Here is a 19,517-nt window from a genome sequence, read left to right on the forward strand (position 1 = left end):
GTTTTTACATGTTTATTACCATCCTCATCATTCAGTCTGTATAAAGCTCTTCATTTATACATCGTTGAATTTCATGATTTTCATTATGAAAAGTAGCCTGATCGATTAATGCATCTCATGTCCATCCCTCACTAAGGATGCATTCTCATTTCAAATCTTGAACATGCTCCAAACTTATATATTTTCATTATGCTGCTATTGATGGAGTGTCACTTGTTACCAAATCTATTTTTGCCCTGATCAAATATGATCTTGAAGCACTGCAATGAGAAACCTTGCATGATGGATGATAAAAGCATGGTGCAGTGAACTATTTCGCTAATGCTTGTAATGTTTATATCTTAACACCCGATAATCTTCTATTTTCTTTGCTTTTTGTGTGATTGAGATGAATTCTCGCATACTGAATCTTGCTATTTCCATCCACTCCCCCTAAGTGGAATTGTGGCAAGAGCAGGATGGGAGTATATGACTGGAGATTTGAGTGTGTGCACGATAGGGAAGATCACACCTTCAACATAAAAAGAACAATGAAATTGTAATGCCCCACTTTTTCAAACCCTAATTTTCGGGTTATAAAATTTTTGCATTAAATGCCTTAAATGCTATGATATGTGAATTATTTGATGAGTAATTAATTGCATAGTGTCTTTGTGACCTAATTGCGTATGAGAATTGAGATTGAGTTGAATAGTCAACTTGTTGAAATGTTGACGTGGCTATTGAATAGTCAAAGATGGGAAAATATGACGTGGCCGTTGAAAGGTCAATGCGTTGAGAAAAAGAAGAGAAAGTGAAGAAATGATTGACTTTGTGTGAATATTTGATGCGGAGAAATATAATTGTGGGTGAATTATTTTCCTAAGGGATGAGTGAGAATTTAATAGGAGCATTATTTAATCATGTGGAGTTATTCGATCCCTCCTATTTTTATTTGGAGAAGAAATCCTATTTTTCTTGGATTTAATTTATTGCTTGGGATAATTATCCGAATTTAATCCAAAGTCCGATTATTCCTTATTTGTTGGTGGAATTTTCGAAACCCCTAATATTTCTAGGAGATTTTCGAGATCTCCTATTTTGTGGAGGAAGGGATTATTTTTATATTATTTTATTTGATCCCTTATTTATTCTATTCCATGAATAAATATAAATATGCTAGAATATCCTAGCATATCTTGCCAAATCTAAGAAGATCTTACCATATCCTAATTAAAATAGGATTTAAATCAAATCCCTTTTGAGAATGGAAAAGAAGTCACGCCACTTTTCCTATTGTTTGGGGAGATTTAATTTTATATTCTTGCTCCGTGATATATTATTCTACTCCGTGAAATATTTGAATTTAATTATAGGCTAATTAAATAGCCTATAAATTTCGAATTCCCCATTCTTCTCAACCAAATTAACGCCACTCCCCTATTATCTCTCCCAAATCTTTTTATTTATTTAATTATTGGAGTATATCTTAACCTCTATAAATAAGAGGAGAGAAAAATCAAAACCCTAGCGTGTGTGTGGAACACTCATGCGTGACACGATTTAATGGTGAATTTGGAGTTGTTCATTGAATAAAAATGATATGCCAAACATACTTTGATTTTGATTGATGATTTTGAAAGTAATCGATGGGAAAAAGGGAAATATGGGAGACATGCATGATTTGAGATCAATGATTGAAACTGATTTGTGATACGCCTAATTTAAAGGTGATACTTCGCGCTCTCAGCGTGATAAACGAGGAGAAGAGAATACTATCGAGCTAAGCCGACGAGGTGGGCTTTCTTTTAAAATAAGGACATTGTCCTAAACTGATATTGATGAGAATGAGATATGTGTTATCATGCCTTGATTTGTTTTGTCGTGCCTATCCCTCGTGGCTATGCCACTATTGATTTAATCGAATTCGGATCCTTGTAGAGCCGCAAACTCTACTTGGGTTAGTGTACACCAATGTTAGACCGAGTGTTGGCGTACGGGTCGGCCGGTCTAGTGACCTGGATTGCGGCCGCATTCCTTGTCATGTAGAATGAGGATATGGTAAACGTCTATGAGAAAAATGGTTGCGCGACCGTGATATTTGATAAAGAAAACATTTTGGTGCCTCGAGTCTTTCTAAAGTTAAAACCCCGATGGACACTTGAGAATGGCATGATAACTATAATTGTGATAAAACTGTTTTCGGCAATGAGTCCACTGAGTATGATTATAAGTACTCAGCCCTGCATGTGTTTTCCCTATGTGCAGGTTGAGCGGTGGCGAGCGGGCGGCGGTGTTGAGTAGGAAATAATAAGATGAGTTGTTGGTACTTAAAGTGTCGTTGTGTCTCCATACATAGCCTCACTTCTCTCTTGATCGCTTCCGCTATATTATGAAAACTTGTGATCTTTGGTTGGGTATAAACTCTTTTAGTACGTGGGAATATTTTTGAATATGAAACAGATGAGTCTATGTTGGAACCTTTGCTATTTTGGAGCATTTATTGTGATAGTCTTTTTGGATTTCAATACTAAGGCATTATTTCTTCTTCTACTCAATTGTTCATTAAATGCTTTGGCTAAATCCCTTTTAAAATGGAACCCTAGCCCATGATCTTTGATGCATTTAAGTCCGCCTAGTTAACGATCGCCGCATTTATTATACCCTAGATGGGCGGGTCGTTACAGAAATTCTCCACTAAATTTATGAATTCCAATCAGATACAGAATTTCTAGCATGGCATAATATATCCACACAAGATTGTTATATGTTTGTAAGCTGTTTTTATATTTATTGCACCTTCATATGCAACAGGTGTTCACATTATTGTTGGTTCTGGTCTCTTCTCATGGATAACACATTATGCAGACAGATACCAACCAAACTGATGAGGATGATTTATGCTAAAGAACATTGGCAAAATATGCATCATTTTGAGAAATGATGACTCAACTAGAAAACCCAAACATATTGATAAGCTGAAAATAGATCGTTTGAATAGTCGTCTCTCATCTTAAATTTTCCTATAACTGGAAGGAACTATAAGTTTTTTATAGACAATTTCAAGTTACATTTATATTTTCTCATGATACGTCTACCATATTCTTTACCAAATTACTACTGTATTTGTTAACATGATATTGCCAGTTCCCATTTTTCTGCTTGCAGCACAGCAAGTTGTGAGACGGGAGTGATCTTAATATAACTTGAAGTGCTTGAGTGTGAGGTGAAACAAGAATCCACTAAGCCGATGGATCGTGATTTTTCTTTTTTTTTGGTCTGTAAGATAGGTGAGTTATCCTCCCTTTTCCAAGTGCACCACTACATGTAATGGATTGTGCTGTTTATGACCTAATACCATCTAAATATAATTCATTATTTCCATCTTCAGATGCTTCCCTGTTTACCCAAAATGTTTGTTCCATTACTTATCAACTTCTGCAGATGTGCAACTTGTGTTCATTAGTACACCCACTAAGCCACTTGTTGGCTTTTCCTATGGCCTTTTATCATTTGGAAATTGTTGATAACTGTGTGTTATGGTATGTCTAAATCTGTCCTAGGATTTCTTTGGCTTTCTATAAAAACTAGTACTATGATGTAAAGGAGAATAAAGATGGACTCACTTTTTTGTGGTCCATGTTTTGATTCAGACTGATGGGTCGGATTTTTATTTATACCTTATTTCACATCTTAATCTCCTCCAAGTTTCAACATGTTGCATACTTTAATTTTATGTGATAAAAATAATGTGCAGCTGACACTTTAGTCTTTGTTTAGACGCATCATTGTTGGATCCATTTGTTCCTTGTGTGACGTGTGTTTCCTGCTGTAGTGTATCTTGTTTTCATCAGATTTGACATTTGTTAGGGTAGTAATATTGCAAGATAGTATTAGGATTACTTGTATTGATCATAGCTTGTCTACTTTGTTTCCACTTTCTTTGTTTTGGACAGTGAAGATTTTATATTGCTACAAGTTTAGAAAATTAGCCCACAACGCAACCAACCAGCAATTGAAATTGTTGCATATACATGCATGTCTTACCGAGAGAATTAGTTTAAGTCATGTGAATCCTTGAAGTAATAAAAAAGTTGTAGTAGTGCTAATATTTTAGACATTTAAGTCATGATTTTCCCTTACAATATGTGATATTTTCAAGTCCACGGATGAAGGTGTACGCGAAAGAATTTAGAGGAAAGAAGGTATACGAGGAGGAGTATATTTTATTAATTTATATATTTATTTAGTTTTAGAATCTTATAAAATTCAAGATCAAATGTAAATTATATGATCATTTTTCCCATCAAATTCCAAAATCATACAAAAGACTTTCCACTTTAATCTGTAAATCCAATCGAGCAGGATTAGTTGTATTCGGACGAAAATAGATTAGAGACACCTGTAATCAAATCCAAGAAAACAATACCTTGGCATAAATGGAAAGGTTGCCTAATCAATTGAATAAGATAGATTACATGAATGGAAATGCAGCGTCCACGTCTCCCTTACCTAGGTAGGTCTATTCCTCGTACTACCCCCTATACCACCACCCACCCACCTACCTCCTGCCGACAACACCCAACCCCGAAAAAACCCAGCACAAAAGAAAAAAGAATATAAATGCTTGCTTAAACGGGTTGTACTATCCTTAAAAATGCACTTTCTTTGGATAAAAAATTAAACGTGGATTTTTGTTTGGAAAATGACGTCTCATCTAACTTTCCCAATTCTAAGATGTCTTGGGCTCCACAGACGATATTGTTCCCACATTTTTGTTTTTATACTTTACTTTACTGTATAACCATTATAGATTACCCTATACGTATAATATAGAGTGAGATGTGTATCAATTATCATAATGAATTAATGATACGTCAAATGGAAACTTAATCATAATATTACTCTAATAAATTTATAAATAAATGTATATATTTCACATCTGACTATAATATAACTAAAATTTCTATTTTTACTTATATAACAAATTCATTGAAGATTGCTTGATTTTGTTTTTGTATAAATATATAAATTTAAAATCAATTGAAATATAACCCAGATTATATTAATTTCCTTTCAAAAAATAGCTCCCAAATAAATAATGATCGAATTAATTTGAAAGAATATCATTCAAATTTTAAGTGATATAAATACTTAAATAATTTCAATACATATAAAATAATTCATTATAGAATAAATAAAGTTTATTTCTATATAATTGAAAACCAAATTTTATTACAATATTCAACCTAATTTACAAGGGCGGAGCCACCTTATAAGAAGGTGGGGCAAATGCCAAATATGTTTGCATGCACTAATTTATTGTCCAAATTTGTAAAAATATCTGAATTTCCTTGTATCTGCCCCTTCTCAAATGTTCAAAATTTCCTCACATATAATTTTGCCCCCTTTCATCTATAATCCTGAACCTAAATAAGTAAAGAATAAAACGTTATTATTAGAGCTTGTTTTATAGATGGATTTGATTAGTGGGAGGGATATGCATGGTTAACATCATCCCTGACTTTCATTTTGCAGTCGGGTATAAGATCCTTAGATTGTTTTCCATATTGTTTTAAACTTTTACCCTTGGTGAGCAATATGGACATGGGTGGTGTGAGTCGTGTGACTTAGGACAAATCACAATCCTACATCATCATTTCCTTTAATTTCTGTGTGAAATCACAACTCGTACATTTCTGTTTTTCATGTGCAATCCAAGGGGTATGAACGGGAATGTAGAAGACTATTTGGATACCGAATTCAAAGTTAGTTTTTAAACCCACAAATTTGTGGACAACAAACCTGAGTCCACCCAACACATAGTGAGAATAATTGTGTTACTACAAAACAAATTCTTTTGGATTCTCGAGAAAAATAGAAAAAAAATAATAATTGTGGTGATATTTTCATTTTCTAGAGACTTGTTATGATAATTTTTTACTTAAATAGATGCAAACCTCAATTTTCTATGGACTCAATTTGAAGTTGGCTCTTTTTCAACGTACACATTTTTGCACATATTTTGAAACACGCTTATTCAGTAATTTGTGAATTTGCATTTAACTCTATAAAAGTTTATAATTCAAATTTACTAACCTTAATCAAATTTTAATAATTAATTAAAGCTTGAGTCGTGAGTTGTGACTCCATGCACTAATTACAAGTTTGGATTTGAAAGGAATCAAAGAATAATGTAAAAATACATTCTTATAACGTATAAGTAAGTAGTCCTAGTAATAAGCTAAATGTAGACTTGCCGCCCCTTGAAAAAATGTTATAAATAAATAAAAAATCAAGCACAGTGAGAGTTGAAGTAGGCCAAAAGATATGAACTAAATTCAACATCCGTAATAAAAAAATAAACAATATGCTACTGTAGTACATAAACATAATAGTATATAAAATGTGTATAATATGTATGTATATATAGCCTTGAATCCTACTCCTACTATATTCTTGAATCTTGGTTGTTAAATTATTGATCTGTTGATAAAATCAAGTACAGTAGTATGGATTATGGAACTTCCACTTGTTATCATCCATCTTCTCTTCTCCTCTCTTTAGCCTAATGCTCATTGCTCCTCCATTTCTCATTTCTAGAGAGAGAAAAGGTTCAACAAAGATTCAACTTGAAGACAGAGAGTATAGGGCGTGATGTTTGATCTGAATCTGAGCAACGAAGAGGCGTGTGCATGTAGCGATGGTGATGGTGGGGTGGTGACGAGGGAGCTGTTCCCGGCGAGTGTCCACGCACCACCTCGGAAGGGGCGTAGGGGGCCCAGGTCCCGAAGCTCCCAATACAGAGGGGTTACCTTTTACAGAAGAACCGGCCGATGGGAGTCACATATTTGGTACTACTCGCTACTCACCTTCTTTTTTCATTATTCACTTTTAACTTATTTCATCTATTTTTTTGATGCAGGGATTCTGGGAAACAAGTTTATTTGGGTATGCAATATATGCACTTCTATATAGTATATACTAGCTTTATATGTTTTAGATTTGGGTTGGCGGTGATGCTCATCACTCATGTGTTTGTGTTTAATTAGGTGGATTTGACACTGCTCTTTCCGCAGCAAGGTATAGACAAATGGATTACTCCTGCTATTTATTGGGTCTTTGGTTTGATGGAGTTTTTAATGTGATCAGAGCTTATGATAGAGCTGCAATTAAGTTCCGTGGCGTTGAAGCCGACATCAACTTCACCCTCACTGAGTATGACCAAGATATCAAACAGGTCAGGGAATTCAGATTATTAAGTAGTATATATAATTCCTGTAATATTCTGATATGATGCAGATGAAGAACATGTCCAAGGAGGAGTTTGTCCACACACTTCGTCGACACACCACCGGATACTCCAAGTACAGAGGACTATCCGCCCGGATGGCCGCCAACAAGTATGCCATTTCTTCTTTCATCATCTCCTAAAATGTGGAAATTGGCCTAAGAAAGTGGTTTGGGGATTGTGTTTTGATTGCAATTCACTGCATTTCTCGAGCTGTTCGTTTGATATATCAAATTAACCTGTCGACATCCAACTCTGTCTCTTCTTTTTTTTGCAAATTAGGGCTTACGACAAGGAAGCTGTCGAGTCGAGCTCATATGATAACAGTCTTGATTTGAAGTTGGGGATTTCGACGCCTTCTTCCAAAGAGATTGGAAATTTGGGGGGGTTTCAGTTCCATATTCAAAATGCAAATATGTTAAAGGTAACGCATTCAACATTCTGTTTGTTTTGCAGCTCCATCTGGAAAACTCAGCCATGTTACATCTCTGTTTCACTCGTCCTTATTCTTTTTTTGGCAGGAAAGGGCCAGCCAGGAACACACCGGGTTGGGTTCGATCTCAGAGGAAGTGAGGTGGGCGTGGCAAATGCATGATCAGGTTCGTGCAACACCAATTACTGCAGCAGCATCATCAGGATTCTCATCACCTGTCGTCTCCAATTCTGCTTCGTCCCTCAGTCTCTGCTTCTCGTCCAATCCCACCGACATCTCTCAGATCAGATCCTTGTCTCCACGCCATTAGTGTGGGGAATTGTCTTGCTTTTATTCTTTTCTAGAGAGAATTGGTTTGTTGATGGGTAGTAGTAGTATTAGATTGTAAGAATGCATCTACACATCAACAACATATATTAAAAAATTTGTTCTGTATTCAACAAAATACAAAAGCTTGAATATGGCTCATTCAATCCTTGAAAAAGTTGACTCTATTATATGTAGGGAAATTATGAAAAGATTTTGAGAAAAATCACTTGTCTAATAGGAGTATTGAAAAACAATATTAAATATATTTGACTGTTTTCAAGCCCTCACATATTTGTTTCACAAAACGAATAATAAGAGTTTACACAACCAAAATTTTGAAGATGTATTTGTAACTTTTAATACTCTTGTTTCTGCAAAGAATGAACGTTCGAAGCAATTACTGAAATCTAACTTCCTTCTGCCTATTCAATTATCAACAGGAACAGATGAGAGTAGTAAGGCATCGCGTATCTGATATCATTCATCCAATTCTCACCGATCAGATCAGCAGCGGAGAGACATTCACAAACCTACAATTCATCGTGTAGCCATCAAAAGCCCCCAAGCCTTATGCTCAGGCCCCTTTCAGCTGCAGAGTTTACAAGATCAAAATATATTCACTAAAAACAACCAAGCAAGCGTGATACGGAACAAACTGTTCTTCAACAATATACCGTGCCATTGACATATTTCACATTTATAGGAAGTGCAAGGAACATGTAGTACTCCCTCCGTCCCACAATGATTGTCACATTTTTTCATTTCCATCCGTCCCACAAATTTTGTCCTATTTCACTTTTTACCATTTTTGGTAGTGGAATATTCCACTAACCCATTCCTACTCACATTTTAATATAAAACTAATATATAAAAGTAGGACCCATATTCCACTAACTTTTTCAACTCACTTTTCATTACATTTCTTAAAACTCGTGCTCAGTCAAAGTGAGACAATCTTTGTGGGACGGAGGGAGTAGTTTATATCGTCCATCGCATCATGAATACCATGTAAGACATCAAATGATCTCATGTTCGATTCTTTAATAATGAATAACAGAATTTGACAAATTGAGGCAGAAATTTTACCTGTTAGTTTCCAGATCGACGTTTATGAATGGCTGATCCTTTTACCAAACAGAAAGTAGCTCTGACGGACTAAGCACAACTCACTCCCATTGGCTTACTTGGTAATATTTCCAAATCTTGGCCCACTCTCTAAAGTGAATACTACAAAGTTATTCGGTATTTTGACTGCCAATTGGTTCAATCAATTTAGGCAGGTTTGTCAAAGTGGCATGAAATATTACTATTCCTATCTCATGATTCTTGACAACACCAACCATGCCCAAATATCAATACCCGTAAGTTCCGTTGTATAGACTACCCGAACTCGGCATCCGAATCTTAGAATCTTCATAACTACCATAAAATTTATTATATCCCCACCTCTCATTCCTAAGAAGTTCCGCCATGCCCAAATTGTTTCCAGCCCATTGGCCATTAGATATTAAACCATTCCTTGACTGAGGGAAACTAAACTGGGATAACGTAGACATATTATTGGCTAGTGTTTGCTCCATAACCCTAGAGGAAATAGAATAAGCATCACCAAGAGGAGATAAAGTGTCACCCATGATGGTAAATTTTTGGTTCTGGTGTGAAGGAAGTGATCTTTGAAAAATAGATTGGAATTTTGCATCTTCATATGTACTCAACTGAGAAGAATAACGTGCCCTTACATCATCCGAGCCTGAGTTATTAATTCTCCCTGGAAGTAGACCTTTGCCAACTGCCAGTATCGCAGGATCTATAAATTCAATATCTCCATTACTAATGGTATTACTAAGTGGAGGCGTCTGATAACTATGTCTTAACAAAGAGGAAGAATCATCTAAATGATTTCCTGAGAAAAAAAAACAAAACTAGGTTAGATTATGAAGATGAAGAGTCCCAATATATATAGCAAAAACCTTAAAATTTGACTGGCAAGACAACCCATGAAACTAACCAGAGCCATCAAAAATTTGATCGATTCTATCTTGAGAAGTAAAGCCTGGAGGCGGTGTCCTACTAGGTACTGAAAACATTGGTGGTGCTAATACCTGAGGTCTCGAAACTGTTCAATGGCAAAGAAAATGAGGGTAACAAACCAACACGAGTACTATATAAAAAACAGAGGAATGCGTTGATAGACAAGTTGAAACTGGTGTTTTAATTTCTTTTTATAACAAGTTCTGAATTTAAAGGGAAACCAATAATGTCAGGACTAACACTGGCAAATCATAAAACTAGTGAGGAGCAAAAATCAGCCACAACAAAAGTCCGCCTAATTAGGTAGTAACAAGCCTGCCTCACCAAGTCGAAGTAACATTTTAACAAGCAGAACAAATATAAGCAAAATGCTTGATTTTGGAGACCCAATCATTTTGTTTAATTTTTCGGCACTTTAGTGTTGAAACAACTTCTACGGATCCGCAAATTGACACCCATAACCTCTGAACCAGTTATACTAGAAATCAATCTATCCTTTGAACCTAAATGACTTTTAAAAGCTACAGCAAGGAAATACCCAAAGCACTCCCTGATTGCATGACACAACCAGACACACAAAAAGGTGGGGGTACGAGCTGTAACCTAAGGGAAATGGTAACCCATACCAAAATGGGACCAGACCGTGAAATTCGCGGTGTGGTAAGGTCTCGAAATGTTGTTGGGCACGGATAGGAAGGCGGGGTGCAGTGCGGGACTGCAGTAGAGGTCAGAGACAGGGTGCAAGATGTGGTCCATCCACGGCAGCGGCTGCATTGCGGGGAACGGAACCGCACCTTAGTTCATTTTTATTTATTTTTTTACTTAATAATTGAGTTTATATATTTTTTTAATCAATTTTTTCATCAACGAATACAACACCAAACAATCGTATGTCATCTTCATTGAAGTTTATTTTATCTTTAATAATGTAATTTTAGGAGTTCAAATTATGTTATTTTCGGCATTTAATTAATGTAATTTTAGGAGTTCAAATTCATTTTTACAAATAACAAAAATTAAAATAAAACATGGAATTAGAGAGTAATTAAAAAAGATAAATAAAAAAAGGTTTTGGTGTGATTTGGAGTATGGGTTGGAGGTTTTGTGGTAGGGTGTGGTATGATTTGGGGTTTGAGTGAAATGCTTATGCGGCAACTGAAAAGTGAGATGTGGTAATATGGGGTTTGAAATGGGACTGGGTGGCTGACATCATTAGTGGGAAATTTCCAGTCATCACTCATCACAATGAGAACAACAAAGCTCTTTTGCATACTGGTCTAGGAAAACCTCGAATTCTAAATCCTCATGATACATAAAATCAAGTGCAGCCATTTAGTATCATCTAAAGACAAGGATTTAATAGATCTATTATGTTGTATGGCTCTGATCACGTATCATTGGCACAATTCAAGACAAGATTACACAAAGCCCAAAGTATCACATAAGATAACTGTATAAATTTACTCGAAAAATGGACAAGATCAAACTTACCAGAGTTTCTGTTAGAAGACGTATGTGAATGATTGTCAGCAAAAAGCTCGGACTCTAGTCCATTAAAAGCAGGGAAGTCATTGAGACTATCTAACTTCTCAAGCTGGAAGCTATCGCTGTTGGAGAATTCATGGCCAAAGGAGAGCTGGTTAGAATTTCGAGTGAAGTAATCAACAGATTGTCCAGAACCAGAGGCATGGCTCCTAGGCTCCTCCCTTGCAAATGAAAACCTTGATTGAGTGCTAGTGTTATTTTTCCGTGAACCTGGAAATCCAAAAGAGCCTTGTTTATCATTTTCACCCAACAACTTAGCAAGGTTCTGAGGTGAAATCAGAGACTCATTCCATGGATCAAAATCCATAGATAAAATATTAGATATTATGCTGCTCTCCCCCATATCAAAAGAATCTAAGCATAGTTCACCATCATATAACCCTAGCAGCGATCTTTTTTCCTTAGAAGGAAACAAATTAGAATGCTCAGCATTATTAACCTCAACCTCAGGAGTCTTGAAAATAGTCTCAGAATGTCCAATGGGATAGTTGCAAACTTTACCTATAGCCTGCCTACAGGTTGAAGCATCACCTTTACTATGTAGGTTACAATTAACATGAGAATGACTTGAAAGATGAGAGGCATGAGAAAAGTTGCTTCTGTTAGAAGCAACCTCAGGATCCTTGAGCCTACGATTTTCAAAAGACAAAATATCATCTTCAATATCAGACAAATCATTTTTGGTTACTATACTTGCCGTTTCTAATCTAAAATCAGATTGGACTTCTGTGGAATCCACCTCCTCGCTCGTATGTGCAATTGTTTCAGGTGGCTGAGAAGTCACCGCTCCTCTAACAAGCTGAGCATCCCCATCCAAAATCAGGTTTTCTTGGATATGATTAGGAATAAAATGAGACGGTTGTATTTTCTCGATTTTCCCATTGGTGGTACCAGTAGAGTCTCTGCTTGAAGCAAGTCCAACACAGACCAAGGAAGAATTAACATCATTAGTACTTTTAGCTAGCAGCTTGGCAGTACATGGGCCATGGGGCTGTTTATTTACAGGCGGTGTAGCTGGGTGAACATATGTATTGGGACTCTGAGAAGAAGTAGGTTTCCCATCCGTATTTGATTCTTTGACCACTGGTCCTAAAGCTTCTATTTCACTTTTACCTTGAGAAACTCCTCTATCTTTATCAGTAATCAAAATGTTCACAATATCACTCTGCAATGAAGACGGCTGACTTTGGCTCACAGCTGTAGTAGAACAAGCCACAGGTCCATCACTCAAATCCTGTTTTTTTAATGCCCCTTTGGAACATTGTGTAGTGGTATGTAAAGGGATATTATTGGCAACACGAGTGCCCCTGGTCATGGAAATTAAAAGGTTTTAAAAACAAGAAGCATAAAATTAGGACTAAGTCAGTAGGAAGTACCACGAGGATCCAGCAGTAAGAGAGACAGATCTTCCAGAGCTGCTATTTGGAGGAGAAATTCTAGCACCAGTTTGAGTATTCTGATGAACAGAGTAAAGAAATCATATACTGTAATAGTAAGGGAATGTAGATTTGGTTATCGTAGTAGCAATCATTTCCAAGTCGTAATTGAAAAAAAAAAACAATAAACAAAATGACAGTGGATTATCAACAACCAAAACCATGTACGGCAGTGATCAATCTATGCTGAACTAACTCATGCATACTCCATGGATCATAAGCATTCTGATGAGAAATATAACATGAATAAAAGGCACAAAAATTTGAATTACATCAGCCTGCAGGAAAAAAAATAGTACAGGATACATACAAGGTATATGGTGGCAATGATACAAAATAAGGAAATCTTACATTAGTATTAACGGAAGTTTTATTTATAGGTTTCGCTAAAGAAGCAGAAGTGCTATTATAGTACTCATCTGCAGGTGGAGGTAACACATATCCTGAACGCCGCTGTGTACTATTTGTGGATCCGGTTATGTGTTGAACCCTACTCATTTTCAACAAACGTTAAACGGATGAGATGCTTGAGAAAAAATTGTGAGAACTAAAAAGCATTTCCAGACTAAAGGAGTATAAAAAAACAAAGGCAGTATTCTCGGGAAATTCTAAGAGGATCACAGGTATTTATCAATTAAAATGCCAACACTTCAACTGCTAGCTCATATAGAGGAAAATTAAGTTTGCTGTTCCATAATGAAAAAATTGTGGGAAGGGACATGACATAGGAGTTGGATCCAGCTTTGCAGTGGCAAAACCAAAGATGGGGGCTCTCTATGAACCTGATAGGCTAGTACATACACAATAGGTTGGACAGTACGAAGTAAGAATTACACAGTGCCTGACGAACCATCTAACAGAGACATCACTCTAATAGATGAAACCCAAAATAAACTCATGCTAACAGAATCAGAAGCAGCATGCTGAGATATGAAGTATCATCAATTGAAGGAAATAGAGGAATATATAACAAAATGTTCATGATAAGGAAATAAAATTGACAGAGAAGAAAATATATAACTGCTAGCAATCAGACATAGAAGAAATACCTTGTGTGTGCAGATACTATTTCATCCTTTGTAAAACTGTCCTCTTGGGAACCAATCTCATGCAAATATACACAATCAGGATTGCTACATGGCTGGAACACAGTAGAAATTCAATATCAAGAACCACTACACATAGACCACTGTGCATGCATCTTCTGAGCATGTAATGTTCAGTAATCATATAACTATATCATGATATTTCCCATTGTTTGATTTTGATTTTGATTTTTGACAAATCTATAATAGGCATACCACATTTCTCAGCCATGCATGACAGTACTTAGTTGTCCCGAAGCATGCCCTATGACAATTTTTTAAAGACCATCAGATATAACAAGAGATATTAAGTTAAACAAATGAATGATGACAATTACCTCAAAGGTTTACCATCCAAGACAAATCCATGTACTGATTGGATACAACGAACAGCTTCCTCCTCCTTTGAATACGTAATATATCTAGGCAAAAAAAAAATCATAATGAAAATCAAAATGGGTAAACAAAACACAGAAAGATGAGAAACAATTATAACAAATAACTAACAACTAAAGTGACTTTGAACTCACACGCTGCATGTACTATTTGCAAATTGTTGTATAGCACCCGTAGCTGTCCGGGAGATAGACACCTTCAATGCCTTTCCATACTGACCAAAATACTCTCTGCACTGAAGAAGCTGCAACAGAGAAATCATGTTATTAGAGAAGTAACAGGTGTGCATCGAATAGACAAAAGAATAAGGGCAGGAAGGGCACCCACATCCTCATCTGCCAAATTCATTGGCAAACCCACAACATAAACTAGATTTCTCTGGATGACTCGCATGTTAGCAAGCTGCTTCCTTCCTTCAGATGATTGGTTCTTCCCCTTGGATGACTTGGGTTTTTTCTCCCCATTCATCTCTGAAACCAGCCTATTCCAAACATAGAATGGATCGGGTCAGTAAACTTGTAAATACACATTGAGTATCATCAAATGGTCAACACAACATTGGTTGTCAATCACCTTTCACAACTTGCAGTTGTTCCAACAATCTTTTCCTTGTTGTAAGGAGTTCGACATGCTGGACAGCGCCCTTCTGTCTCATCTTTCTCAGCCATATCCATTATGTGATGCCAGCACCAAACACAAATCTGGAAATAAAAGTGAAAAAAAAAACCACATCTCATTCAAGTAGAATATTTCAATATAAAAAGGAAACCACTAAGACAAAGGCTTGGATAGAATAAAGATGACTGAAAGAATCCGGTGCTATTACAGTATAGATGGCTAAAAACTAAAAATTGATCCGCAGGTCGTGGTAGTGAGCATTATTTGTTGAACAATGAATATCCAGGCAATATAAAACATACAACTTCATTTGCTAGTGGATAGGCTTATTTAGCACAAAGAACAAAGGGCGTCCTTATCTCTCTCTAATGATGCAAGAGGATTCTAACAATCACAGGTCCCTTAGCTACGCTAAAATATAAAACAAAGATGCAAGTTAGAATTAAGAAAACAATGATGGCTAATTTAGCATAACAATCATTTATCATATTATATAAACAGTTAATAAGTAGTATACCCTTTTGAGAAAATTAAAGGACAGCTGCACTATACAGAATGAGATGAAAAATAGACTGCACTACCTCATAGCCACACTTGCACGGCTTCAACTGCTGATCAGTTAAATCCATCTCCTCGGCACAGAGCGGGCAAGTTTTCTCTCCTTCGTCACTCATGTTGGCCTTAACAAATAATTTAAAATTCAGCAGAAGGAAATATATTATCAAAATGACAAAAACGTCGCCTAGATTAAGGAAACCGAACAGATCAACATAGCCAATATGAAAACTATTGTAAACCAAAATTCACCAAGTATGAAAAAAGAAAATAAACCCCTAAACAAATTCATCCACGAAAAACATAGCTTTCTGGACCAAAATCTTGTGCCAACTAATACTCCCTCCGTCCCCCATTAGCAGTCACAGTTTGATCGGTCACGGATTTTAAGAAATGTAAAGAAAAGTTGGTTGAAAAAGTTGGTGGAATGTGGGACCACTCTTTTATACTAGTTTTATAATAAAATGTGAGTGAAATGAGTTAGTGGAATGTGGAACCTACTACTATTTATTATATAAATGAAGTGTGACTCTTAATTGGGGACGGACCGAAATGGAAAAGTGTGACTTTTAATGGGGGACGGGAGTAATAAATTCTTGGAGAATTAAACTGACCATCACAATTCACAACAATTATGATCAAAGCGAAATGAAGTAGACAATAGCGAACGGAATTATGTCCCAGACAATACGTGGTCCAGATAAAATACCAATACAAAAAAACTAAACACCAGCAACTGAACTCAAGCAAACCAATGAATCAACATAAAATTGTTCTTTTTAAATAATCAAAATTTCGCATTTCCTTATTTCCACTAAAACTAAAATCAAGGATCTAAGAAGATAACGAGATTGGGTACAGGGATGCCTTACAGGTGATGATTGGATCAGGGGCAATTTAAGGTCACCAATTGATCACCAATATAGAGAGAGATGGATGCTGAGACAAAAAGAGAATCGAAAGAGTTGGAATTCAGAGAGAAAATAGAGTGAGAAAAAAGTGGAGGAGTGGGCTTTGGGTGGTGGTGGGCCTTGCGAGTTCGGATCCAATTGACTAATTGTATATCAAGCCCAACGCTTTTAATCATACATGCATAACCTACAATTTGTAGTGGAGTAGTAGTATTAATAGTTACACGTTTTCTAATGGGTGGTTAATCAGGCACTAACCACATTATTGATGATTATTTTTTTGTAACATGATTTACTTAATATTTCAATCAAGATGCATGATGCGTAGCTTTTATAGAATGATATTATGATGATAAAAAAAGATGTGTTTTGTGTAAAAATGTCAAAGAATACAAAAGAAATTTGAAAGAACGAAAAAATATAGTAACGTCCAAAAAGTTCATCAATCTTTAAATCTATTTTGAATATTATACGTATAGTATAACACGAAGTTCCTATCGTATTTTTCAATTTTTAATTTATTTCATTTTTTAAGATGCATATAATTTTTAATGGTATTATATGAAAATAGAGAAAATGTATTTATAAAATAAAAAAATAAAAATAAAATAAACGGTGTATATTGTTTATAAATAGATCATGTTTGCTAGATTTGTTCATGTTTGATAATTTAGGGATTATTTGCAGCATTCTTCAAAGGAATGGAATTAAATGCAAACTCTAAATATTGTACAAACTCTAAACTATGATTTGGATCGTTAGAAAATATTAATAGATAAAAAAATAATAGCAACAAAAAATGTCAACACGATGTCAACTATTAATGACGTATTCATAACTTTTATGCTCTTTCATGGTTTTGAGAGCAAAACAGTTAAGATACTTCAAAGTTCAAACGTGATTTTTTTCATGTTCATGTCATTAAAACTTGATTGTTCCTATTTTAGAGACTAGAAATGTGTTAATCTTATTTTCCCGAGACCAGTTTTGATATTCATCCCTTTTAATATACTCACTCAATCCCATAGAAATAGGCTAGATTTTCTTTTCGTTTGTCCCATATAAATAGTTCATATCCATTTGTGAAAACTTTTTTTTACTTTATCATTTACGAACCTCACTATGTAGTATATTATTTCAACCACTTATTCTTCGTTTCTCTTATTTTACCAATAATTACACATTAAAACTCATGTCATCCCAGTATCATATTTCTACGGGAAGAGGGAGATTATGAAGACCCACACACCTATTAAAGTTCAATCTCTTTTAATTTATACTCCCTTCGTCCCCAAAAAATTAATAAACTTATAAATGATATAAATTTTAATGTGCAATGTAAAGTAAGAGAGTGATGAGAAAAAGTAAGAGAGAAGGGAAAAAAGTAATTGTGTTAGTGGATTTTAGGGTCCACGTTGTAAATGATACGACTATGTATGATTATTATTTGTTAAAAACTTTTCACATTTTGACTTTGTCTAATTTGAGGAAATGGCTAAAAATGATAAAACTAGTCTATTTTTTGGAAACAAAGGGAGTAAACGAGAATTCACACTTTAAACACTTAGGACCTGTTTGATAAGAAAAGTGTGATATGAGAAGATATGTAAATAAGATAAGAAACACAGGCTTCATGTCAAGATATGTAGAGATAAGATTTTTTTTCGTAATTGTTTGATAAAAAGAATTATCTAAATTTGTTGTATTAAATAATAGTGGCTTAACCTGACAAACATGGTTAAAGTTTTAATTATGGCAAGATTGAGTAGGGCCCTTTTCTTATATTGGTCTTTGAATTAATGTTAAATATGATATAAAACAACTAAAAATGTCTATATATAATTATCTTCTTTGTATTACCATCTTAGCAAATAGGGTAATGATTTATTAACAAACATTGTATATACAAAATGCACTTATATTTTAAACCGATTTTTATTTAAACCGGTTTTATTATTTTCTTACTAATTTACCCTTTTATATATATATGGAAAATTATGAATATGTGGAAGATCAATACAATATTTATAGAAATTTCATAAATTAAGATAATTAAAATTTATCTGGCCAAGATTGTTGCTTATACGTATGTTTTAAACAAATAAATATACTACTACTAATATTTAGTACTAATCTACCGTTAAATTCAAAATTATAAGATTAAATATCTTAAAATTTTTATACTTATTTTTTGTGTATTAACAGTAAAGTGATGAAAACAAAAAAAAAGTTACTTTATAATTTTAAAAATTAATATTATATAGTAGAAATTCAAGGGGAAAAAAACCAAAAGTTTAAAAGAACCAAGTTCCAATACAGTACAATTAATTATATACGAATAGAATAGTAAAGACTAAAAAAAAGATAATGTATAATTAGTGGAGTATTATTTTAGTGAATGATCATATTAGAAAATAGTATATACATCAAGTTGTTTATATAGCTTAAAATTTTTGTGATAAGTTAATAATAAAATAATTAAATATGAATGATAATTATTTTTTTGTTTAATTAAATATAAAATATTTTTTTCCCTCACATGATTTTATGTGATAGTACTATTATTATTTTGTGAGTAAATAAAAAGAGAAAAACGTAAAAGAAAAAAAAATAGAGATGATGTTATTTCTATTTTAGCAAATATGTCATTTTTGTGGGACAATTCAAAAAAAATATTTCATTTTTAAAATAAAATAATTGGATGAGAATGAATGTTAATATTTCGTTGGATGATAACACTTATAAGTAAAGTATGTGTACAGATTATTTCCTTGGACAATGACACTAACAAATTGAATATACATACACGTAGTTGTTTTTATAATTTAAAATTTAATTGATTATTTAATAAGCACTATTCTAGGAAGCGAATGACTAATATTATTTCGTTAGATGATAACACTAGTATATATACATGTAATCATTTTT

General features: G+C 34.4%; 2 protein-coding genes across 4 annotated transcripts; one reads left to right on the forward strand and one right to left on the reverse strand.

Annotated features, from left to right (window-relative positions):
• Nucleotides 1-6,443: 6,443 nt before the first annotated feature.
• On the forward strand, nucleotides 6,444-8,185 carry LOC125221737 (ethylene-responsive transcription factor RAP2-7-like). The gene is made up of 7 exons (XM_048123958.1): nucleotides 6,444-6,833; nucleotides 6,905-6,930; nucleotides 7,032-7,062; nucleotides 7,132-7,219; nucleotides 7,282-7,382; nucleotides 7,553-7,694; nucleotides 7,792-8,185. The coding sequence occupies exons 1-7, from the start codon at nucleotides 6,637-6,639 to the stop codon at nucleotides 8,011-8,013; spliced, it is 807 nt and encodes a 268-aa protein (XP_047979915.1). The 5' UTR covers nucleotides 6,444-6,636; the 3' UTR covers nucleotides 8,014-8,185.
• Nucleotides 8,186-8,253: 68 nt separating this feature from the next.
• Nucleotides 8,254-16,685, reverse strand: LOC125221736. Of its 3 annotated transcripts, XM_048123957.1 has the most exons (15): nucleotides 16,551-16,685; nucleotides 15,705-15,803; nucleotides 15,079-15,206; nucleotides 14,833-14,986; nucleotides 14,640-14,749; nucleotides 14,448-14,531; nucleotides 14,326-14,374; nucleotides 14,074-14,165; nucleotides 13,376-13,514; nucleotides 12,965-13,044; nucleotides 12,090-12,895; nucleotides 11,535-11,798; nucleotides 10,021-10,128; nucleotides 9,099-9,915; nucleotides 8,254-8,601 (listed from the first exon to the last, which is right to left on the reverse strand). In XM_048123957.1, the coding sequence occupies exons 2-14, from the start codon at nucleotides 15,795-15,797 to the stop codon at nucleotides 9,365-9,367; spliced, it is 2,658 nt and encodes an 885-aa protein (XP_047979914.1). In that variant the 5' UTR covers nucleotides 15,798-15,803; nucleotides 16,551-16,685; the 3' UTR covers nucleotides 8,254-8,601; nucleotides 9,099-9,364. The 3 variants fall into 3 exon arrangements, with proteins under 3 accessions (XP_047979914.1, XP_047979913.1, XP_047979912.1); XM_048123956.1 differs by having other exon boundaries at nucleotides 11,535-12,895; nucleotides 12,968-13,044; XM_048123955.1 differs by having other exon boundaries at nucleotides 11,535-12,895.
• Nucleotides 16,686-19,517: the final 2,832 nt, after the last annotated feature.

Source organism: Salvia hispanica, chromosome 4, assembly GCF_023119035.1.
Source record: "Salvia hispanica cultivar TCC Black 2014 chromosome 4, UniMelb_Shisp_WGS_1.0, whole genome shotgun sequence".
Lineage (NCBI taxonomy): Eukaryota > Viridiplantae > Streptophyta > Magnoliopsida > Lamiales > Lamiaceae > Salvia > Salvia hispanica.

Excerpts from the sequence above, each read along its gene's own strand:
- LOC125221737 (XM_048123958.1), top strand. The coding sequence starts at position 6,637 with ATGTTTGATCTGAATCTGAGCAACGAAGAGGCGTGTGCATGTAGCGAT. Across the intron at positions 6,834-6,904 it reads CGATGGGAGTCACATATTTG|GGATTCTGGGAAACAAGTTT; the intron begins GTACTACTCGCT and ends TTTTTGATGCAG. Across the intron at positions 7,383-7,552 it reads GCCCGGATGGCCGCCAACAA|GGCTTACGACAAGGAAGCTG; the intron begins GTATGCCATTTC and ends TTTGCAAATTAG.
- LOC125221736 (XM_048123955.1), bottom strand. The coding sequence starts at position 15,797 with ATGAGTGACGAAGGAGAGAAAACTTGCCCGCTCTGTGCCGAGGAGATG. Across the intron at positions 14,375-14,447 it reads TTGGATGGTAAACCTTTGAG|GGCATGCTTCGGGACAACTA; the intron begins GTAATTGTCATC and ends AAATTGTCATAG. Across the intron at positions 13,515-14,073 it reads ATAGTATCTGCACACACAAG|GGTTCAACACATAACCGGAT; the intron begins GTATTTCTTCTA and ends GAAAATGAGTAG.